Source organism: Arvicanthis niloticus, chromosome 8, assembly GCF_011762505.2.
Source record: "Arvicanthis niloticus isolate mArvNil1 chromosome 8, mArvNil1.pat.X, whole genome shotgun sequence".
Classification (NCBI taxonomy): domain Eukaryota; kingdom Metazoa; phylum Chordata; class Mammalia; order Rodentia; family Muridae; genus Arvicanthis; species Arvicanthis niloticus.
This window is the reverse complement of record NC_047665.1, coordinates 69015206-69038178: the sequence shown is the minus strand read 5'-3', so window position 1 is coordinate 69038178 and position 22973 is coordinate 69015206. Positions and strand designations below refer to the sequence as shown.

General features: G+C 36.3%; 1 protein-coding gene across 2 annotated transcripts in view; it reads left to right on the top strand.

Moving 5' to 3' along the window:
- The window catches only part of Dnajc1 (DnaJ heat shock protein family (Hsp40) member C1), a 184986-nt gene that overhangs the window by 123912 nt on the left and 38101 nt on the right, over positions 1-22973 (top strand). For both annotated transcript variants that reach the window (XR_013112311.1, XM_034510724.2), the window contains exon 8: positions 913-1076. Coding sequence is in view for 1 of the 2 variants with exons in the window: in XM_034510724.2 (XP_034366615.1) it covers positions 913-1076 (164 nt within the window). In the remaining variant the exon portion in view is untranslated. The remainder of the gene's footprint in view (positions 1-912; positions 1077-22973) is intronic.

The following is a 22973-nucleotide window of genomic DNA, read 5'->3' as shown; positions in this document are numbered from 1 at the left end:
TATAGCACATGTGAATTTTAAATTAATTTTTGTAAGATTTTTGGAATTCCGTTTTCAAAACTCTATTCTCTTTTTTCAGATGGAATTTATTTTTGTATATATTTAGAAGATTGTGTCTGGTTTTCTTTCAAATGTGCATTCAGTCTTGGCATCCATTGTTAAATCATTTTTCCTCTGAATGGAAAGATTTTTGGATTCTTTGTCTTTTCCTAGATATTTGATGATTTTATCACACTGACATTATAATATTCACATGTACACACAAATATTGGATGGTAAAAATATAGTTGTTGGACTAGGGGAGTTTGCTCATAAAAAAGGAGCAGCTTCTCCTCTCATGAGTTGTCACTCATGAGAAGAAAATTCAGTAAACGATTGCTAGGCATTCTTTGAAGACTGGCGAGGCAGTTCCGTCATTACAGGAGTATCAAGGCGTGTGCTCCGGTACAAGCTAAGTCTTTTCTTTCTTTTGTTCTGAGACAGGTATCGGACACCCTCTTCTGGGCACTGTGTGCACCTGCATATGCATGGCACACGTTCACATAGAAACATACATATACACATAGATAAAAATAAATCCTTAAAAAAAAGTTAATACTAAGTTAAAGCTCTCTCCATTTTGTCAAATGAAACATTTTAATGAAAGGTACTTTGAAAACTAAAGTATATGCAAAACTAATAGTGTGGGTATGTCATAATCACATTGGCAGCATCTGAGTTTGTTTAAAATAATGCAGTTGTCAATGTGCGATAATGTGTATAACTATTTACAACAGAGCAGTTCTGTCTTGATAAAATAACACTGTTTATGTGTTCTGAAATGACATAGTCTTTGAATACAATGTTAGAATATTTTAATCTCTTTTTATTCTGAACAAATCTTAATAACATGTTTTTAAATATTCTTTTTAGAACAGAAGAAAGTTAAAGTTAAAAAACCAAAACCAGAATTTCCTGTATATATGCCTTTAGAAAATACATATATTCAGTCTTATGATCATGGAACTTCTATTGAAGAAATTGAGGAACAAATGGATGACTGGCTGGAAGACAGGAACAGAACACAGAAAAAGCAGGTAATTAAACTTTTAAAAATTGATTTAAGGAGCTGGATGGAGATCAGATCCAGAGCTCAGGCAAGCACAGCTGCTGGGCTATTTTACCCTTTTGGTGTTTGATGGTTGATTTGTGTGTTCATTGTTATTATAAAAGTTGGTTCAACTGAATATCCCAGGTTAGCCCAAAATGTGTTACCCTTTTGCCTCTGTCTCTCACGTTCTGGGATTGCAGGCTAGCACCATTTCTCTAGTTGTAAGTAAATGTTTAAACTGGTTTTATCCATATCATAAGAAGCATAAAGTACATTCAGTGTTGTTACACAGTTCAGTGGTGAAACTGTTAACCATTGCTAGGATAAAGGGCTAGAACACTGGCCAGCAGAAGAACTCAGAGGATAAAGGCACTTACCACCAAGCCTGATGACTCAAGTTCAACCTTTGGAACCAACATGATTGAAGGAGAAAACCAGTTCCCACCAGTTGTCCTTGGTCTTGTGAAGGGATTTTATGGTGGTAAAATGTTTGGACCCTTCCTTCCCTTTTCTATTCTGTGGAAGTATTGCAGGGGTACTGGCATTAGTTTGTCTTAAAAGGTCTGTAAACCTCACAGTGACTCCATCTAGCTTTATTCTGTTAGGAGACCTCATTACTGCTCAGTTTCATTGCATACTGCTTGTCTGTTAGAGTGGATTGCATCTTCTTGCTTTAAATTGTAGAAGGTGATATGTGTCTGGATTTTTGTCTTAGTTCTTCCAGAGCTTCATTTTATTTGAATATAACTTTAGAATATTTCTTAATTGATCCTCTGGATTTCAGTGATACCTGTTATAATATATCCTATTTCTACCTAACTTTGCTGATTTGGACCTTCTCTTTTTCCTTTGGTTAGTTTGGCTGAGTTTGTTATCCTTTATCTTTTCCATGAACCAAACTTTTGTTGGATTGATCCTTTTTTATTATTTTAATGTCTATTTCATTGAGTTCAGCTCCAATCTTTTTTTTCTTTTACTGGTTTTAGTTTATTCTATTTAAGACATGTCATTAGATTATTTGTTTGAGAGCATTCTGTTTTAATATATTTGCTGTATCTGACAGGTTCTTGTACACTGTTTCATATTTTATTTAATTATAGAAATTATAAAATTCCCCATTTTCTTCAGTAGCTCACTTTCATTCAAAGCATATTGTTCAGCCTCCATGTGTTGACACAGTCTCCGTAGTCCTTTGCTATTGGTATTTAGCCTACTCTACTATTATCTGATAAGATATAATAAATTATTTTAGTTTTTAAAAATTACTAAGATTTGCTTTATGATCTCCAGTGTTCATTGTTTTAGTGTTGATGAAGAGTGTATGTACTTGGAACTGAGAGAATATTTTGTAGGTGTCTATCAAGTGCACTTTCCTCTATAGTGTAACACAGCTCATGTCTCTAGGTTGTTGGTTGTTTTTGTTTTTGTTTTTGTTTTTGTTTTTGTTTTTTGTTTTTTGAGATAGGGTTTCTCTGTATAGCCTTGGCTGTCCTGGAACTCATTCTGTAGACCAGGCTGACCTCAAACTCAGAAATCCACCTGCCTCTGCCTCCCGAGTACTGGGATTACAGGCGTGTGCCACCACTGCCCACTGATTGTTGGTTTTTATTTGTTTGTTTTGTTCTGGATTTGGTCTGAATGGTCACTGGTGAGAATAAAGTCTAACACTTTGTTGCCTTGTTCTGTTTCTCTTTTTATGTCTTATAGAGTTTTATTACAATGAGTGTTACAAGTTTACTGTTTATAAGTCTATGATCATTATATCTTCTTGATGAACATTACCTTAATGAATATGTGGTGCCTTCTTTTTTCTATTCTAATTTTGGTTTAAAGTCTGTCCTGTTAGATATTAATGTACTATAGCTTATGTACTTGCTTAGAATATTACTTATCATCATTTTACTTCTAGCTTTTACTGATGAGGCAAGCTTCCTGAAGGCAGCACATTATTTAATGGACCTTTTTTTTTTTTTTTTTTTAATATACTCAGCCTACATCTTTTACTTGGAGAATTAAAACTGTTTATATTTAGGATTATTGTTTACGACTTATTGTGTTGGTAGTATTTGACCCATCTCTCCTTAATTCTCATTTCTTTCTTTCTTTTCCAAGCTTTTATGAGTGTACATATTCTTCCTCTTCTACTTGGTCTTTTAATGGAGTCTCTGAGATCTGCTATGTTCTGTTCTTTCTCATATTCTTATCACTGTCTGAGGGTTGTAACTAATCAACCATGACTTCAAGTCCTGACTCTCGTTTTCTCTTCTATTTCATCTAGTCTGTTGGTGAGTGAGGCTCTGAACTATGTGTGTTTTATTCTCATCTGTTGAGCTTTTTACTTTCAAGATTTCTTTTATTCTTTATCAAAATCCCTCTATTGAGTTTCTCACTCATCTTTTGTATTACCTTTTAAAATTCATTCAGCTATTTCCTTGTATATTCTTGGCATTCATTGATCTTCATAAAACCTACTCTTTTAAGAGCTGAGAAAGTTTGAAAGACTGAGGTTCCTCATGAATGTAGGGTTCACAATAAAAGTGCTGTTGTTCCTTTCAATTGTTCCAATAATAACAGGACACCAGTTTTGCCTAGTTGGATCTAGTTTGTCAGCTAGGGGCTTTTAATTTCCCAATTCTTTTTTGTTTAATTTATTTATTTACTTACTTACATCAAATAATGCCCCTGCCTCCAGGTTCCCCCTCATAGACTCTTTCCCCCATCATTCCCCTCTTTTTCCCCTAAGAGAGTGTGGCCCCCTCAGGTATTCCTGGCCAATCATGTCTCTGCCAGAGTAGATGCATCCTCTCACTGAGGCCAGATAAGGCATCCCTGTTGGGGAATGGATACCACAATCAGGCGTAGCTTTAGGGAGAGCCTCCCCTCCAGCTGTTGGGTGTATCCAAATGGAGACTGGGCTGTATGTCTGCCACATATGTACTGGGGCCCTTGTTCAAACCCATAAGTGTTCTTTGGTTGGTGGCTCAGTCTCTGAGAGCTCCCAGAGGTCCAGGATAGTTGGCTCTGTTGGACTTTGGGGTTCCCATCCCCTTTAGGGCCTTCAGTCCTTTCCCCAACTCTTCCGTAAGAGTCCCTTACCTCTGTCCAGTGTTTGTCTGTGGGTAAGCTGCTGGGTAGAAACTCTCAGAGGACAGTTATGCTAGGCTTCTGTTTGCAAGCACAACAGAGTATCAATAATGTCAGGGATTAGTGTTTGCCCATGGGATGGGTTTCAAGTTGGGCCAGATAATGGTTAGCCATTCCTTTCAATTCTGCTCCATCTTTGTCCCTGCATTTCTTTTAGACAGGACAGATTTTAGGTGGAAAGTTTAGTGGGTGGGTTGGTGCCCTTATCCCTCCACTGAGGGTCCTACCTGGCTACAAGAGGTGGCCTCTTGAGGTTTCATGTCCCCACCGTTAGGCATCTTGGCATTGACTCCTGGGATCCTCCCCAGTCTTAAGCTTCTGAGACTTTCTAAAGATTCTCCTCACCCCTCCTGTCCTGGAAGCTGCAAATTTCCTCTCCATTCATTCTTCTGGCCCTCTGAGTTTCTCACCTGACTCTCTGAACATATAGTTACCCTGGAAATCAATCTGTTGGTTTCTCAGAAAATTGGTAATAGTTCTACCTGAAGACCCAGCTATACTGCTCTGGGCATATATCCAAAAGATGTTCCACCATACCACAAAGATAAGTGCTCCACTATATTCATAGCAGGTTTATTTGTAATAACCAGAACCTAGAACTCATATGTCCCTCAACCAAAGAATGGATATAGAAAATGTGGTTCATTTACACAATGGAGTACTTTTACTATTCAGCCATTAAAAACAAGGACATCATGGATTTTGCAGGCAAAGGGGTGGAACTAGAAAATATCAAACTGAGTGATGTAAACCAGACCCAAAAGGACATGCATGACAAAAGCACCTACCAAACACTGGTGCTGCATCTTCCATCATGAGCTTCACTGGCCGTGTGCCTTCAATTCTTTTTACCATTGCAGCCCTTGCTTATCCTTGTATTCATTCTGGGTTGTGTCAGATAGTCCCCCAAACCATGCCTGTATCATATTACTCAGTTTTACCAGTCAATTCCAGGGTATCCTTTGGAACCCTGAATTGTGATTGTTCTGTATTGTCTGATCTCCAGAGGAAGTGAGTCTCTAACAACAGGTCTCTTTTTATGAAAGCTTTCTGATTGTAGCACTCTTGAGAGTTTGCTGTGTGATCTAATTAATTTTTCTCTTAAACTAGTTTGTTCAGGAGGAGTGATTTTTAGACCACTTCTGAATCTGGGTTTAAAGCATGACGAACCATGGGCTTCTCCAAGGACTGTTGTTGAATTTGTTTGTACTTTTTGGCTTACCTTATGCCTTCAGCATAATGTTCCCTTCTTTGTATGTAAAGTGAGGATGACCTCTTAGTATGCATTAGGAAGTATTCTCTATTTTCCAGAAGAATTTGTGGAAATTCATCAGTTCTTCTCAAGTAAGCTTTGTTAGTTTCTATCTTTTAAAGAGTATGACCATTTGATCTAAGTTGTTCAGAGTACTAGAGTAAGTTATTTCTTATGTCTTCATATCATTTTGTTGTCTACAGAATCTTTGTTGATATCACCCTTTTATTTCTCATATTTATATCTTCCCTCATTTTAGACCTGATCAAACGCTCTAGGAATATAATATATTGATGTTTAACATCAGCTTTTAGCTTTATTGATTTTTCTCTTATTATTTTTCAGTTCTGTATGGAATTGATATTTTTGTTTTTGTTTTTCTTTATTCTACTTTGTTTCTAGGTCCTAAAGTTTTTAATTTTTGAAATTATTTTATTTGTATGTATGTTTTGGGCTGTATGAATATCTGTATACTACCATGTATCCTTGGTACCAGAAGAAGTTACTGGATCTCTTGCAACTGGAGTTTGGACAGTTGTGAGCCACCATGTGGGTGCTGGAAATTGAACCAGGTCCTCTGGAAGAGCACCAGTCTTTTAACTGCTGAGCCATCTCTTGAAGGCTTTTCAAAACCTACTTTTAATAAGGGTTCTTAAATGCTTTAACCTCTCTTCTAGCCCACTACCCACCAGAGGTAGTAGAAAGAAAGGTTAATACAGCAAAGGACGATGTGAGCCTGTTTAGAAATAGTTCTTTGGAGCAAAGCCAATCTGCGTTGTCAGGATATTAACAGTTCAGTTCACATAAGTCAGCAGTGGCAGCTTGATCCATTCACAAATGCCCTTCACAAATAAGCAACTATAGGTAAGTCCAAAAGAAACTGCAAGGCTCTCTGCCAATACCACCAGAAGATTTTTGATGTGTTTCTCTCTATGAAGTCACGACAAATGATGGCCAGCAAAGAATGGTAAGGCATACTGAAGTGAAAACTTAAGGGTTTTTTGGAAAGTTAGTTGGATGTTATTTTGCTAGTGCAAACACATGGAGAAATGTTTAGCTGAAGGAGACACAGAAGAAAGGATATTCTACTAAAGCAACTACGTGAAAGGACGTGTGATGAGGGATTCTTTCCTAAAAACATGAATGTATTAGTCCGCCTTACCTTGCATAGTTGAGCTGCATTTGTTGGGACTCCGTAGAGAGAAACGTACCAAAGATCTTCTGGTGATATGCTGCAGTTTCTTGCTGCTTCTGAGGACTTGGGCTGATTGGCAGAGTGATGTCAGCTGAGACAAATGTGCTGAGGCAAGACACATGGAGGACACGTGGTGTTTGGAGGGTATAAATAGGACTCAACAGACAGTGATAGAGGCTGTGCTTGGCTCGCTGGTACAGCTAGCTGAGCAATGCTTACGGGTCTCACAGCTTCACTATCTTCGCTTCCCTAAACGAGGCACAGCCAAGAACTTATCCTGGCATTTCTCCATGTCCCTCCTTCTGATTCGTGCCAAGGCTTAGGCCTGGCTGTCTCTGACAAGTAGTGCCACGGCTGCTGATTCCTTTTGCTATCCCAACTCTACCAAACTGGACTGCTGATGCATCTGTAAAGTGTTTGTGAGTGGATCAAGCTGCAGCTGCTAACCTGTGAACTGAACTGCCATTTTCCAGACAACACAGAGGGGAGCTGCTCCAAAGAACCTCTCTAAACAGGTCTTATTCTCCCATATCCTTCCCACTACTTCTGTGGGTAGTGGGCTACAAGGGGGGTTAAAATGTTAAAGATCCATTATGAAACATAAAGTTTGAAAAAAAGTCAAAGTTAAAGCATACTAGTACCATGCAGCACTGTTCACTGTTGGATTATAGTTATACCCTTTCCAAACACCACATCTTCTCTCAAGCATCTGCTCTAGCAAAACATCATGTGCCATTTTTCCAGGCTGCTTCCAGAAAAACACCACATGTTTTTCTCAGCACGTGTTTTTTTGTCAGCAAAATATCCTCCCACTTATCTGCTTCAGCAAAAACATCTTATAAGACGGTTTCCAGAAAAACATCACATGACACAACTGAGTCTCCAAAGAAATCATAAATTTCCATATCAATCTCTTCATCCCCATTTTTTTTTGTATTTTCAAAAATATTTATTCTTGGATAATTTCATACATATATACAGGTGTCTTGATCATATTGACCCCCAAGTTCTCCTTCCCATTCTTCCTAGCCACCCCCACACATTCCTCTTTCACCTTCATGTTTCTTTGTTTGTTTGTTTGTTTCTATAACTCACTGAGTCTAGTTGGTGCTGCCTCTCTATAGCCATGGATTGCCAGTAGCTCCTCAGTTAGCAGTGGAGCCTCGTGGGTCTCCTCCCTCTCCGTGCTGAAATTACTGTCTGGTGTGATCTTCTATAGGTCCTATAGAGGCAATTATATCTGTTATGAATTCGTGAGTTCAGTGGTATATTATGTACAAAGACAGCATTTCACATTTCTCCTCCATATCCTTTAGCATTTACATTTTTTCTGTTGCTGACATGTTAGCCTTATGGGATTGGTCTAAATGGGTTATTTAGAGCTGGCTGCTCAACAGTTACTTATTCAGGACATTTTAACCAACTGAGGTTCTGCACTGACTGCTGCCCACTGCAATAAGAAGCTTCTCTGACCAAGGACAAAAGTGTTAAAGGTATTAACAGAAGTATTTAGAAGGCCTTTTTTAACTCCCAGTAAACATTCCCTTTCGTAACTCATTTTTTTTCTACTATTACCATTCCCTCCTAAGCTTCTTCTCCCTGCTGTCATGGGTCCTCTTCCTGATTTATGGCCTCTATAGACATTCCAAGATAAACACATAAATCTAAGAACATGAAGCTAGGATCACATATGAGGAAAGAATAGAGATGTTTATCTCTCTGACTCTGTGTTACCTCATTTAATATTTTCCAGTTCCACTCATTTTCTCATAGATTTTGTAGTTTCATTTTTCTTTATAGCAGAATAAAATTATATTGTGCATATGTAGCACATTTTTATTATCCATTCCTCAGTTGATAGACATCTAAGGTAATTTCGTTTCCTGTTTGTCAGTAGACCAGCATTGAACATGGATGTGCAAGTCTCTCTGTAATAGAAAATGAAGCCTTTGGTGTACCTAAGTCTCATGCTAGTCTATTGTTAACATTCTTAGAAGCCTTCATTCACTTTACATCTACTAGTATTTATTTTATGCAGTTGAGTGGCACCTGTGTTCTGGAAATATGTTTAGAATCATAATGTCCTTTTGATGGATATTTCTCTCAATCAGCATGATATGGACTTCATAAATTTGAAATCTTTTAATGACATAGAGCACTGTTTAAATATTTATTAGCTGTTTATATTTCTTCTTTTGAAAGATCTCTTAGTTCCACAAGCTGTGTTTTTAATTGGATGGTTTCCTTGAGTTTCTCTTTGCTTAAGTTCTTTGTATATTGTGAATACTAATCCTGTCATACATATAGCAGACCCATTCAGTAGCATACTTCTTCACTGATTGACAGTTTTCTTTACTGTACAGCCATTTAATTTTATGAGAACTCAGTTATCCTTATCTAGCTATTTCTTGAAATATACTCGCAGATTTTTTTTCTCTAGACATTTTAAAGTTTCACTCCTTATCTTGAGATCCTTGATCCATTTGGAGTTGATTTTTATGAGTATTAGAGATAAGGATACAGTTTTATTCTTCTATGTGAAGATAGCCAGTATTCCCTACTTGACCATTTGTCAAAGATGCTAGTTTTCTCCTGAGTACATATTTGTGTCTTGTCAAAACTTGGGTGGCTTCAGTTGGGTGGCCTTGTATCTGGGTGTTCTGTTCTGTTCTGTTGATCTACACATTTTGTTTTATGCCAGTACCATGCTGCTCTTATTGTTGTGGCTCTGTAGTAGTATAACATGAAATCACATATAGTGATAACTGTAATTGCCTGTCTGGGGTCTTACACTTCCATATGAATTTTAAGAATTTTTTCACTATGAAGCACATCATTTGAATTTCTATTGAGATTGTAGACACCTGTATATTGCTGTAGATGGGATGGGCATTTCCACTATATTTATGAGTGTGTGCAGTCTTTCCATCTTTTAGTGTCTTCTCTAATTTCTTTCTTTAATACTTTAAGGTTTCCATTGTAGAGATCTTTCACATCCTTGGTTAGGCTTATTCCAAGGTTTTGTTTTTGTTATACTCCTTAATGTTTTTGACATTATGGTGACTAAAATTGTCTCTATGATTTGTAGCAAAAAATGCTTATATGAAGAAATCAAAGGAATCTCAAATAAATATCTTTTTTAAATTTTTTTTTTATTTTTAGGTTTTTTGAGACAGGGTTTCTCTGTGTAGCCCTGGCTGTCTTGGAACTCACTCTGTAGACCAGGCTGGCCTCGAACTCAGAAATCCGCCTGCCTCTGCCTCCCAAGTGCTGGGATTAAAGGCATGCCACTGCCTGGCTTCAAATAAATATCTTAATGATACACCTTACAGCCAAGCAGAAACAAACCAACCCCCAATCAGTAGATGAAAAGAAATCACTGAGTACAGAAATTAATTTTAAAACTAAGCAAAACAAACAAAGAGAAACACATTTGGTTTTTTTGACAACTTTTGGCAACAAATTGGCAAACCTTGAACCAAACTTACAAAAAGAAAAACAGAAGGACCACATTAGTCAAACTGGAGATGGAAAGAAAACCATTACAACAGGTATCAATGAAATTCATAAAATCACTAGGTCTAATTCATTACATTGGAAAAATCTAAGAGATGGATGTTTCTGGATAGATATGACCAAGGTGAGATAAACATCTTTAATAAACATTAAGATGCCAGGCAGCTGTAATTAAAAATCTTCCAACTAAAGCTTCCAAAAAAAACTCAAGCGAAGATAGATTTACTGGTGAATTATACTAGACCTTCAACGAATACCAACACTTCTCAAATTATTCTATTCTATTCAAAACAAAACAAAGGAACATTATAAAATCTTAAGGGATACTGTCTCAGTTAGGGTTTTATTGCTGTGAGCAGACAGCATGACCAAGTCAAGTCTTATAAAGGACAACATTTAATTGGGGCTGACTTATAGGTTCAGAGGTTGGTTCAGTCCATTATCAAGGTGGGAGCATGGTAGCATCTATGCAGAACTGAGAGTTCTACATCTTCATCTGGAGGCTGCTAGTAGAACAATAGAACACTGTCTTGCAGGAAGCTAGGGTGAGGGTCTTAAAGCCTACACCCACAGTGACACACCTACTCCAACAAGGCCACACCCCTTAATAGTGCCACTCCCCGTACCAAGTATATATAAACCATCACAGATACTAATACCAGATAAAGATACAACAAAAAAAATTATAAGACAGCTTCTCTGATCAGCATAGTTGTAAAAATTCAACTTACAGAAAATTATAAGTACTTTGCAAAGTACTTACAAACTAATTTAAAGAACACATCAAGAAATTATTCACTGTGATCAAGCTGTGTTTATTCCAGAGATACATGGATGATTATAAATCAATAAATGTTACAACTTATACAGATGAACTTAAGGATAAAAACTATGTATCTATCTGGATAGATGCAGAAAAGATATTTGACAAAAATCAAGTTCTGAAGAAGTGTGAAATAGAAGAAATGAAATATTTGTTATAATAAAGGCTATATGTTATTGTTACATTTCTTCATTGATTTCTTTAAACAATGCACTGTTGAGTGAATCCTTATTCTGAGTTTTTGTATGTTCTAGACTCTGCTATTGACTTATGGTATTATTTTGTGATCTGATAGAATACAAGGAATTATTTCAGCTTTTCTATAATTGTTCTATAGTTTATAATAATTCTATAATTGTGTCCTAGTACATGGTCTATTTTAGAGAATGTTCCATGGGATGCTTTAAAAAAAAAAAAAAAAAAAAGTATGTTCTTCAGTATTTGGATGGAATGTTCTAAAGGTGTCTCTAGTCCATTTGATCTATGTCATTTAATTCATATATTTCTTTGCTTACTTTTGTTGAGAATACCAGTCAATTATTGAGTAGTGTAATTATTGAGAGTAGGGTAACCACTTCTGTTATGCTAAAGTTAATCTGTGACTTTACATCAGTATATGTTTTATGAAACTGAGAACACCTGTATTTGGAGCATATATAATTAGAATCATACTGTCCTCTTGAGAGATTGCTCCCTCAATCAGTATGAAGTAACCTTTTTCTTGTCACTAGTTCATATTGGCCAGATATTAAAACCTGAGTGTTTCCTGGGCCCATTTGCCTGAAATACCTTTTTACTTTTTCTGTCCTTTCTCCCTAAAGTTCTGTTGGGTTTTTTATGGTGAGGTGTATTCTTTGGGAGCAGCAAATGGATGATGTAACTTATGCTTTTTAAATCCAGTCTTCTAGTCTGTGCCTTTTGATTTGAGAATTTAGACCATTAATGTTGAGACTATTGAAAGCTATGAATTGATCTCTGTCATTTTGTTGATTTCATAATACATGGTTTTTTTTCCTCTCTAAATCCCTAAATTCTCCCTAAATTATTATTTTAGTATTGTTTATACTGTGCTCTGACCTATGGATGCATTTGTTTTTCTCTTCATTTGAAGGGTTCCTTCAACTATCTTCTGTGGCCATTTGTTCTTTTTATTGTTAAAAGACTTTATTTTTCCTTCTTTTTTTCTAGTTTTTTAAGGTAGGTTAGGCCCTTGGATTAAGAACTTGTATCTGTTCTAGGGATTAACGCTATAAATCCCCTGTAAACTCTGCTTTTACTTACTTTACTTTTGCATACTCTTTATTATTTGAATTATGTATTGGCTACCTGTCCTATACATTTAATAGTGGTTTTGCTTTCATTCAGATTGAAACATTCTAATTTTCTTTTTTGGTTGTGAAGATTTACTTATGTGATATACATAAGTATTTTGTCTACATGCATGTATGTGCACCACATATATATAGTACCTACAGTAGTCAGAAAAGGGTGGAAGATCCCCTGGAACTGGATAGTTGTGAAATGCTTTGTGGGTGCTAAGAACCAAACCTGGGTCCTCTGCAAGAATAACAAATGCTCTTACCCACTGAGCCAACTTGCTATTACACTCATGGCACACAAGAAACATCATGGAGGAAGGGTGTGACAGGAAAAGCTGTTTGCTTATGGCAGTGAAGTGAGTAAGTAGTAAGCAAAAACAAAATGTAAGTCCTTCAGAGGCACTCTGCCTCTTTAGAGGCACGCTTCCTCCAACTAGATCTTCCCAACAGCCTATCCAAAATTTAAATCCATTAATGGATTCATTCTTGATAAAGTTTTAGAGCCCTCATGAACTAGTCACTTACAAAAAGCCTATCAGTTATCAGTCATTTCCTCAGTATGTAATTCTGGGGACAGGATTTCATCATGGACAGAAGCAGATGACATGACAGATGGAGAAGTGTAAGATTGTTCTAATCATCCCTAACAGGTACTGCGATTTGCTATACATGTAGTGGTTTGCTTAATTCTTTATAAAGTACCTTTTTCTCCATTTTACAGAGAGCATTTGAAGGCCAGTGAGATCTATTTAATGGCATCATATACATTTCTTGTTTATGTTAAAAAACATTGAATTATGAAGAATTTTACATGATGAACAATATAAGCAAATTGACATTAATTGATCTGTATTAATCAGGGTTCTCTAGAGGAAAAACAGTGATACTATATATATATATATATATATATATATATATATATATATATTAATCCATTGATGGAATATATGTGTATACATATACATGTATATACATGTATACACACACACACATACACACACATGTTAGAGTGGTTTACAGGCTTCAATCTGGCTAGTCCAACAATAGTGGTCCCTTGTCAACAAGACCAAGAATCTAATAGTTCTTCATTGCACTCAGCTGGATATCTCAGCTGGTTTTCGGTCAATGTTGAAATCTGAAGAAATAGGCTCTAATACCAGTGAAAGAATGCCTCAGCAATGGGACAGATGAACTTCCAGAGAAAGGGAGGGCAAGCCAACAAAACACAAAAGCTTTCTTCTTTCATGTCCCATCAGAAAGTGAGGCCCAGGTTTAGGGTGGGTCATCCCGCCTCAAATGATCAACCAGGAAAAATCCCTCACAGGGTGTGCCTACCTTCTTGGGTTTTAGTTGATTCCACATATAGTCAGGTTGACAACCAATATAAACCATTTCAAATGGCTACCCCTTATCAACTTGACACAACCATGCTTATATTATGCTTTATTTTCAAATGAAAACAATAACCAGGTCATACTTACTCCTAACATGATGTAACTATCCCACATACAACTACAAATACATTATATATTTTAGAAGAGATAGCAGTATTTCTTGAAGGACATCATATGAGTATCATAACTTAAGTACAAAAACCTCTGATATTATCTCAGTTGGTGTTACATTACATGTTAAAAAATGAGGAAAACACTAATTACTGCTTAAGATATATGTATATATGCACAAACACATTCTTAACAGAATATAACAGAAACACTTATGCCAATTTTAATTCTCATTTCTGCAACTGGTCACATGTCCTTAGTTGATATTTATAGTTACCTTCTTCTACCTATATTGTATTTCATACTACCTATTCTGTATTTTCTCTACACTCAGCAAACCTCTCAGCAGGTCTTGGCTCTTTTCCTGGAGGAGTGACCATACTTTCATTTCTGAAGGGTCTGTGCCCTTTGTAATCTCACCTGGATTTGGTTGTTGTCATTTCCCTTTGACTTTAAACACAGAACATTGTAGCACCAAGATAGACCCTAAAGGATATCCTACACTCCAGACTTAATTTACCTCCATTGTGGAAAAGCAATTCCTTTTTCCCTTGGTAATCTGGATCAGTCACTCCTTCTAACACAGTCTTTTCTTTCTTAGCCTATTGGCTTAAGGGCATCAGAAATCCACAGTGGCCAAAGGGAAACCTGAGCTTCAAATTCAATGGAATGTTTGTGTGTCTCTTGTCAGGAACACTCCCTTCTCTGAAACCAAATTTCTAGGCTAGCAGACTTAAGGTCACAGGAACAGAAAGAAAAAAAAAATTCCAAGTAGATCACTAAAGGTGATAGTAAGTTTCTACCCTTTGATTCCTGGACTCATTGACTCCTAGCTGTGGGAGAAACTGTATATTTTAAATGCTGATTCAACACTATGCTGCCTTCTGGAGAACCCTGCCTAGTCCTTTAGGCTACTGCTATCTAATTAGAACTGTAACTATGTCTTCAAAGGATCATTCCATTATCCTATTGACCCAAATGCTTCAGGATGGTGAGGAACATGGCCCTCTGTACACTTCTCTGGCTATGAAGTGAAGTTCCTTGGTATGATGCAGTACCATGTGGAATATCGTGACAATGGATGTGGTATTCTGTAAGTCCACAGATGGTGGTTTTGGCAGAACCATTACATGCAGAAAGACAAATCCATAAGCCAGAATAAGTATCTACTCAAGTAAGGACAAAATGTTGTCTTTTCCTTGGAGGGTGTAGACCAATGGTGCTATATCTCAGTATTGGTCTCTGCTTTTAGCAGATCTGGCATTCAGCAGCAGATGTGGCCAGGTCAGTCTTGGTGAATGAAAGTTCATGCATAACCCCAGTCTCTGCCACTGTAGCCACTTTGTTCATGGGCCCATTGGCAAATGACAGAGATAGCTGGGGAAAGAGGCTGACTATTCACAGAATGGGTCATCCTATCTACTTGACTACTGGATTGATGAAGTCACCTTTTGATGAGCATTTACATGAGACATAAGTACCTTCACATCTTTTATCCATTTGCAAAGTCCTATCCACATACTTCTTCCATGTTTTTCTCACCAATTTTCTAATTATGCTCTTTCCAAGTCCCTGGCCATGCAGTCAATTCATTGGCTAGAGCCCATGAATCAGTGAACAATTATATATCTGACAATTTCTCCTTCCAAATAAAACATACGACCATGTGTACTCTCTAGAGTTCGGTCCATTGTGAAGGTTTCTCTCCCCCCAGTGTCTTTCAAGGTTGTCTCAGAAAGGAGTTGTGATGTTACACCTCATCCATACAAATTATTTCACCATCTTCAGTGCTTAAAAAGCTCCACTTTCTCTAATTTGCCATGATTTTTCATTAGCAACAGCACATACAGCATTTTTATAACAATAAGTAAAAAATGACAAATACCCAAGAGTTAGCAATGTTAGATGAATTTAATAAAATGTAAAACATTATTTTTCTTTTAGAACTGCCATATATGTATATGAAAGTTCATGTATAACCCCTCTCTCTGCCATTATGGCCCCTTTGTTCATGGGCACTTATGTATATGCACACATATACATATTTTTTTCTGAGACAAAATTTCTCTGTGCAGTCCTGTCTGACCTTGAACTCACTCTGTAAATCAGGTTGGCCTCAGACTCACAAAGATCCTTCTGCTTCTGCCTCCCAAGGCTGAGATTAAAGTTGTGGACCATCACCTTCTTTCAGTTGTCTGATATTTTAAAAGCTGGTAATTATCTTTTTATTTACCTTCTAAATGATGTAGGTAGTGTTTTAATCTAGTCAGAAGATGTCAAAATTTGTGAAGATAATTATTCAAATTGCTGATTAATGAAAGTAACGTTTTACGGTCAATGGAAAACCACAACGATATTTCTACCATAAATATTATACCAAATTCCTTTAAAAATCAAACATTTTCTTCTTTTCTTTCCCTGGTGACCTAGTGGTAATGTTCTGTAGTGTTTTATGCTGGAGACCTGGATTTCATTTCTGTTCTCGTTATCTCTCTCCCTGCGGCTGCAGTGCATAAAATAAGAAATAAAATCGCTATCCTGCATCCCTGTTGCCATGGGGCGTAGCCTTGTCAGGTTTTATAAACTAAGTTAGATGGGCCTGCTTGGTTTTGTGGTGGAAGACCTCCAAGAAAACAAAGTCCACGAATCACAACATCCTCTGTGCAGCTGACATTTCAAGAAACAATGTCTTATAGTTATTATTGCCTATTTCTCTGTACTATTTGATTGTTTTTCTTGCTCTAGGAAAAGAAAAAAAAAGTCTTTAGAAGTAAATTCTTTTTCAATCATTTAAATGAATACATTTATTTGCTTTCCAAATTTAAAAGCCTCTTTGGTTTGAAATTTACTTGGACATATTCTTGAGCATATCCCAAGTAGTGGTGTTTTTTTTTTTTTTTTTTTTAATAACATAAAGGTCAAACCTTCTGATTTACCTCTAATGTGTCTATTTTTTCCTCTGTTCATTTGGTAGTTTCTGCCTTGCTTCATACATGATGCAAGACATGACACTATTTTCAGAACACAAATAATGTAATTGTAAATATCCAAAATTATAGTCTCTTCCAAGTTATTATACTCTATAATCCTAAAGTTTAAGGCAGTTTCAGACATCAGCAGTTTCCAGTATATACATGTATGTATGTCCTTCCCAAAGGGTGTTTGTTACTCTGAGAATGCACACATATGTGTACACACATTCTCTAACATACTTAAATCTTTCCTCCCTTTTTTCTTCTTTTCACCAACATTGTTTCCAACAGCTCTTTGGTATATTACCTCAACAAGCAAAAATTATCTCTAAATTATATCTAAAATATAAGAGACTAGTGTCCTAATCTCCTCACATCCTGCAGTGTGACACTGTGCAAGCTGTAAGTCTTGGAAACATGCCTGTTTTATTTACCCTGTCTTTCTTTCACCCGTATACAAAAGTGTAGGGCTTTGGGAGAATCCCAGCTTGTTTTCAAGGGCTGGAGATGAGAGCTCAGTGGTAATGACGACGCCGTGTGGCTCTTATGGTGCTCTCCTCTTACCTTCCTCTCTTCAAGATGGCGTTAAACCAGTGTTAGACTCGAGTCATATCAGTCAGGTGAAGACAGATGAGTCGTCTTTATGAAGTCAGAGTGGTCATTTGTTTGTATTATGGAGTGCTCCAGAAAGGATGTAATTTTTAAACTAGTATCATATTACTGTGTCATCATGTATTACTATATTGTTAGCATTATTATTAAGTTTTTCTGTATGTCATCATTAAGTTTTTTCTAGGAAGCAGCTTTTTAATAATCTTACAGTTGCACATTTAAACCAACTTTCTGTATCAAAATGTTAGAGTGGAGGTGGTGTGGACTGGCATTTTTTTTTCAGATGTTTCCTTGGAGGGAAGGAACCTTGCTCTGTAGCATTGTTGGGGTTCTGTGATTTGCTGCCTCCCACTGTCAGCTCAATAAAGTGCTGGGATTCCTCTGTACAGTACACATTTGATTTTAAAAGGAAGAATGTAGAATACAGAAGATTTTCATACTTTGCTATATTAACTAACTCATCTTGCTCTAGTAGTTTATAGTTAAAGAGTTATATCGTTGAATAGTAGTTGTTTCTTAGGGTAAAAAGATAATGGCTATAGTCTTGCTTGAGAATTTTACAGACTAGGATAAAACAGAAGCGTAGAACAAAGTATACATTTGTATGTATACAATACTTATGTCCCAATTTGACAGAGAGCATTTGTGCATATTGTAATAGAAGACTATGAGAGTAATGATATGTGTATGTAAAGGTGGAATAGACATACACTTTGATTTAATTTTCCAAAGATTAATGGAATTATAAATGTTTCATCATTATCTTATTCTAGAGTCTACTACTCCCTATTGTCACCTTCAGTTTAATAATCTCATGCACAAACTATCCCACACAACACAAAGATTATCTTTATACCATTTCTCTTGTAGTGATTATTGACTCTTAAGTTTTAAATATAAACTGAATTTTCTTAGAAGCTTTCTGTAATGGAAGTAGTTTACACTTAATTTTGAGAATGTCAGGATAATATTGGTAGTTAAGTCCTTAAGGTGAGTGTTTTGTTAGGCCTGCGTGTCTTATAAATGATGCCTGCAATCTTTACTACCTGCTTTCTGCCACCTTCAATCCTACCACATCTGTGTGCTTTGAAATCTGAGGACACACTACTTTATAACAACTAATATGCTACTTGTTCTAAACCAGTGGTTCTCATCCTTTCTAATGCTGCAACCCTTAAATACAGTTCCTCATGTTGTGTTGACCCCCAACCATAAAATTATTTTGTTGACATTTCATAACTATAATTTTGCTGCTGTTATGAACTATAATGTAAATATCTAATACACATCTCCAAGGGGTTGAGACCCATAAGTTGAGAATCACTGTCCTAGCCAGACATCATGTAATTAATTAAGTGAACACTATTTTCTTATTTTCCCCTGTATCTCTAAATAAACACTATTATTTTTGTGGGATTATAATATTAAACAAAACAGGTACTGAAGTAAATTATATTTTACTTTAGCAAAAGGGAAAATCATAGAAAACATTATATTGTTTTCTACAAGTATACTTTTAATAATATTTTAAAATATAAATAATGTTAAGAAATAAATACTGTATTTATAAATAAAAAAGGAAATATATACCTTTGAAGAGGCAGAATTCTTTTTTCTTTTTGACTTTTTAAGGCCTGCATTTACCAGCCATGGACAGTGCTGTTAGACAGTGCTGGCCCTCTCGTCCTTGTAGACTACTCACTCAGTAAACCCATCTCCTTCCCACCAGAAACTTCCACATTTGCATTTGTTTCTCCCTTTTATGATGTAGAATACTCTTCTGCATTCTGTAGTATAAGATTTAGTTTTTATGTTTTATATTTCCGAGGCATCTATTCTTAATGAGAATACATTTTCTTAAGGGTAAAGTATAATTCTTAGATTGTTCTGTCCTACTCGTTCATATTCCTCTGACACCATAAATATCCCAATGACTGAAGCCATGTTCTTTTATTCTTTATATCCACTGTGGTCTCTATAAGATGAATTGAATTACCGAGTTATATTGACTTCACTGATTTGCTTCACCCAGCCACTTAATACCCATTGTACAGTCTTATCTTTCATAAGAAAATCTTACTGGCACCATTTCAAGTTCCTAGGTGTGTCTCTTCATATTCTCAACTAGTGAAAATAGTAAAAGATGACTTATTTTGACTTTGAATTAGATTCAAGTGCTACAACTAAAGAACAGTTTTCTTATGAATCTAAGTGATATTCTGAAACAGTATGGTGCCTGCAGAGGATAGAAGGCATAAGAACCCCTAAAATTGAAGCTACAGAGAGTTGTGAGCTACCATGTGGGTTCTTTGAATCAAACCCAAGGCCTGTGGAAGAGCAGACAGTGTTGTAAACCACTGAGCCATCTCTCTAGTCCTGAAAATAGTAACTAGTGAATATTTAAATAAAATGTTCAGGAGATCCAAGTGTGCATGTGAATGCTAACTTACTAATTTAACTCACACACAACATCAACTTTATTCTCTATCATTAATCTGTACATTAAGTAAAGTTACAGATGGAAGGCCCTTTTATCAAGAAGCTGTGAAAAATCACTTTTCATGACCTGGATATATTTATGCTAAAAAGAATGAATCTAGGAAAGAAGATACATTAAGCCAAGAGTCATCACAGAATGTTTAAGATGAGACAATAGGCCAGAACTGTGTGTGCAGTAAGGCAGGTTACAGTGTGAGATGAAGCTGGAGAGGCAGTAGGTAAAAGTGTACTGCTAAGTTAAGAGTCGTGGATTTTTGTTTTGTTGTTTAATGTAGTACAAAATCTTTAGAATTTTAGATAAAAATTAAGGTGTTGACCAGATAATTAGGAGTAATAAACAAAACTGTAGAGTTAAGTAGAAAGGATAAAAAATTCCATAATTAATGTAAAAAGAAAATTCAAACTTACCTAAAGTTATGATTGGTAAATTGTTGGAGCAGGGACTCAAGTGGCCATCTGACTGTAAACTCAGTACCCTACTCACTTTCTACAGTATAAATATATTCTAATAGTGCATAGGAAAAGCAATCCATACTTAATACAAAAATAAAATTGAGATTTGCCTGAAATCATAGCTAACTAGTAAATGCTTAAAGCTTGGGCTCAAGTAATCTGTAGGACTCCAAAACCCCGCCCACCATCCAGAAGTGAAGCACATGGTGCTGGAATTACTCATCTGTGTCTGCTCATTAGGAGAAAACTGGGCCTTCTCATTTTTATGCTGCAGTATTGTGGCATGGTGTGCTGAGAAACAGTAGACAGGTGGTACTTGGTGTACCCAGATCAAGCTATACTAATTTGGCTCTTCGAGGTACTGACTGTTGCTCTTAAGTATTTGTCACAGTTTATTCATTCAGCTTGTGAGAATTCCCATGTTCCACTTTGCCAGCACTTGATAGTGTGGGTAATTTGTTAGTGGTGGTTTTTTTTTTTTTTTTTTTTAATATCTCAGTGTGGATTTTTAAAAATTTGGTTGGTTGTTGGTTAAGTGGATTTATTTTAGCATTTTTCTAAAACTGATATGAAATTTATATAATAAAATTATCTTTCAAAATTAAGCGGTTGAGTATCATGTAGTGTACTGATAATATTGGATGGTTAGCACTTCTACATAGCTCTAAAACATCTTAAAATATTTTATTGTCCCAATAAGAAACTGTACCTATCATGTGGTTGCTCTGCCTTTTTGACTCCTACCAGCCTTAGAAGCCACCAGTATGTATTCTGTCTATAGATATATCTACTTGAATGTTTAAGAAAGAGAGAGAGAGAATCATGCAATTCTTCTTCCATTTTAGTATGTTTTGTTGTTAATCCATATCATGGCTTCTACTGATTAAATAGTATACATCTGTGCATACTATAATTTATTTATGTATTTATTTATCCATTTGCCCTCTGAACATTTAGGTTGTTTCTGCCTTTAGACATTCTTGGGAATGGTACTGATACGGAGATATCTCCATATATGTATACACACACACATGCTGTGTGTGTATATTACACTTTTCAGTGTATACAACTAAGTGGAGTTGCTGGTTCACGGGATAATTCACTCTTTAGGATGGAGAAAGTCTGTAGTCTGCTTTCCACAGCGGCTGTACTGTTCCACATTTCACCCACAGTGTATGAGGCTTCCACTCCACGTGTCTCTTTACCAGCACTTGTTTAGCGTCTCTGTGGGGTTGTTGCAGCCATCCTACAGTGGTGTGTCATTGGACTTTAATTTTCAGTCCTACTGATGAGAGAAACTTCTGTGAGCTGGACATAGTGGCTCACACCTCTAGTCCCAGTATGCTGGAGGCCAAGACAGGCAGGTCTGAGTTTGAGGCCTGCCTGTTATACAGAGAGTTCCAGGACAAGACAGGACTACATAGCAAGACCCTGTTTTAAGGAGAGTGGGGAAGTATCTTTGTGTGGGAATGCTGAGTTATATGTGTTTCACTGAAGAAACACTTTTGGGGCTGAGTAGTTTTTCATTTAGTTACTGATTTCATAAACCCTTATTTGATACATGATTTTTCTTAGTTCTATAGGTTTTTATCCCCATTCTTACAAATTTCCTTTCATGCAGTTTAAAATTTTATTAAGTCTAATTTATATGCCTTTTTATCTGTATGCTTTGATAGCATGCCCACTGTCAAATAAAGGACATGAACATAAGCCCTGTAGTTCCTGTATGAATCTCAGTTTTGCTTCTCACACTAGCTTCTTGGTGCATTTTACATTAACTTTTGTATGTGACATGCCATAAAGGCCCAATGTCATTGTTTTGAAAACACTAAAATAAAATCCATTTGCCAAGCAAACCAACTGGGAAAAAAATTCCACCATAACTGAGGTATCCACCCAAAGAATTAAAAGGAAAATCTGTACCCAACATTGAGCATGTGCAACGTGTAGCAGTGGGAATGCTCACGAACCAGAAGTGTACAACAGCGACAGTTACATGGGGCAACAGCTAGCATCTAGGGTTGCTGAACCATATGCATACTCTAGCATCAAGTTCAGTCAGTGCACGTATGCCACCATCTGTCCAGAAGCACTGTCCTTTCCCCCATTAGATGGTCTTGTTATCTATGTCAAAGGTCATTTGACTATATAGGCTGTTTCTGGGCTCTTTCATCCTGTTTGTTGCTCTGTCTGTTTTTATTCCAATCTCACACTATTTTGATCCCTATAGCTATGTAGAAAGCTTTGAAATTGGTAAGTGTGATTCTCCCTTTTTGTTTATCAAGATTATTTAGGGTTCCTTACAATTTCATTGGATTTTTTGTTTGTTTTTGAGATTATAATTTAATGACAGTATTTCTCCCATTCCTTTCCTCCCTCAAAACCCTCCCTTATTCTTTCTCCTGCTCTCCTTCAAATTTATTGCCTCAACATTTTTTCATTAATTGTTATTGCATGCATGTATGTATTTGTATATACATATATTCTTAAAGATAACCTATTGAGTATATATAATATTACTTATACATATGTTTTCATATGTGATGGTTTGGCACTGGGCAGCCAATTGGTATGTTCTTTCCTAGGGAATACC